At 34.6% G+C, this 1,592-nt stretch overlaps 1 protein-coding gene across 1 annotated transcript; it reads right to left on the minus strand.

The window, feature by feature from the left end:
* Positions 1-149: 149 nt before the first annotated feature.
* Positions 150-1,195, minus strand: LOC104944573 (moronecidin-like). The gene is made up of 4 exons (XM_010770123.1): positions 1,092-1,195; positions 855-955; positions 499-517; positions 150-394 (listed from the first exon to the last, which is right to left on the minus strand). The coding sequence occupies exons 2-4, from the start codon at positions 952-954 to the stop codon at positions 280-282; spliced, it is 234 nt and encodes a 77-aa protein (XP_010768425.1). The 5' UTR covers position 955; positions 1,092-1,195; the 3' UTR covers positions 150-279.
* Between the last annotated feature and the right edge of the window lie 397 nt (positions 1,196-1,592).

Here is a 1,592-nt window from a genome sequence, read left to right on the forward strand (position 1 = left end):
GTTAAGGACAGGAAAAACGTTGTTTCTATAGGTAACTACACATCTGAGGGTTAACTAGGTTGGGATTGTATTAATTCCATAACACACAATTCACATCATTTCCATCCTGATTTAATAAATATTCCTTTATAATAACACAAGAGATTGAAGACTTTTGTAATGCAATGCAGATTTATTCCAAATGACAAGTAGATCAATTTAAAACAGATAGGTTGATTACATTTTATGTTGAATAAAAGCAGAAGAAAGCATTTGTTTATCAGATGGACCATCATGGACTCAGGCAAAGTCGTTCTCTTGTTGGAACACACGTTGTTCCATCGCTTCCTGCACTTTCATCGCTTCCTGCGCTTCCTGCGCTTTCATCGCTTCAAGTTCTTCCCCGCTCAACATTCTGGTGCAGAGAGAGAAAAGATCCGTAGAGTTTAGACAAAAATAAAACAAATCATGCATAAAAAGCACTTTTAAATAATTGAAACATCAAGAAAAATACCTTACCCATGGACTCTTTTGGCAGCTAATTAAAAAAGAGAGATTAAAACGTTTAGTGCGATGCATTATTCTTTGTGATACTTTGCATTATAATTTATTATAAGCCGTTTTATAAACATTCATTATTATATTGGAGTTCTAATATTTGATTTGGAAGAGAGTAGCACACAAGGGAAAAACCCCAAAAGCATTATGGACCCTCTTTAAGTGATGCGACGTAACTACAATTTCTGCATTAGTTTGGAACCAAATTGTTGGCGGGTCCAAAATTCCCCAAAACGATTTTTGCTTTTTTATGTTAGAATGGACTAAAATGCCAAAGCAATACATTTACTGTCAGTGGACACACAATGTGACCTTACCATCCAATGCATGACCGATATGATGCCAAAAAAAACCCTCCCCAGGTTCAGCCATGAGGACCACCAGCGTCAACACCAGGAACATCATAGCACACTTCATTCTGAAAAACAAAAACACAACATGTGTCACTCAATCAAACTATTTCATCCACCAATTTACTAGAGCTATCAGTCAGTGTATATTCAATGTCAAATCCCAAAGACTTCATTAAATAACAAAAACGTAAAATATTTCACCTGATTGAGAGTCTGAACCAAGAGGCTTGTCAAGAGTGCAAAATGAGATCTTGAAGTGATGTGAATCTCTGTGTCGAACCTGTGTCTTTATAAAGGTATGGTGGAACTTTACATATATTTGGCAAGATTGTATATATCATTGTATTTTGCAATATGATGTTCTGTCTAGACGATGACAACAGATTCTTTCCACATCGATGGGGAAATATCTTGATTTGCAACTTTCAACATTTAAATATTTTCTGAAGGTCTTACCTAACTTCTATGTGTTAGCTTAAGGAAAAAAACTGTATCCTCATTGACCCAAAATATGGGCTAACTAAACTGACCCTAGAGAAATGGGTCAGAAAAGCTTAGCAATCATTTTCTTTGTTTATTTAAATGAGTTAATCTTAATCGTAATTAATAAAAAAAACAAATACATTCTGAGTTATCTTTTAAATAAGACAAGGCAGACATATTTTGCCGTTACAGTGCAGATTTATTATAATTTGAGCAATG

The sequence above is a fragment of the Notothenia coriiceps genome, unplaced genomic scaffold (assembly GCF_000735185.1).
Source record: "Notothenia coriiceps isolate Sejong01 unplaced genomic scaffold, NC01 NC01_scaffold00008426, whole genome shotgun sequence".
Lineage (NCBI taxonomy): Eukaryota > Metazoa > Chordata > Actinopteri > Perciformes > Nototheniidae > Notothenia > Notothenia coriiceps.

Coding starts and splice junctions, on each gene's coding strand:
- LOC104944573 (XM_010770123.1), bottom strand. CDS start 954: ATGAAGTGTGCTATGATGTTCCTGGTGTTGACGCTGGTGGTCCTCATG.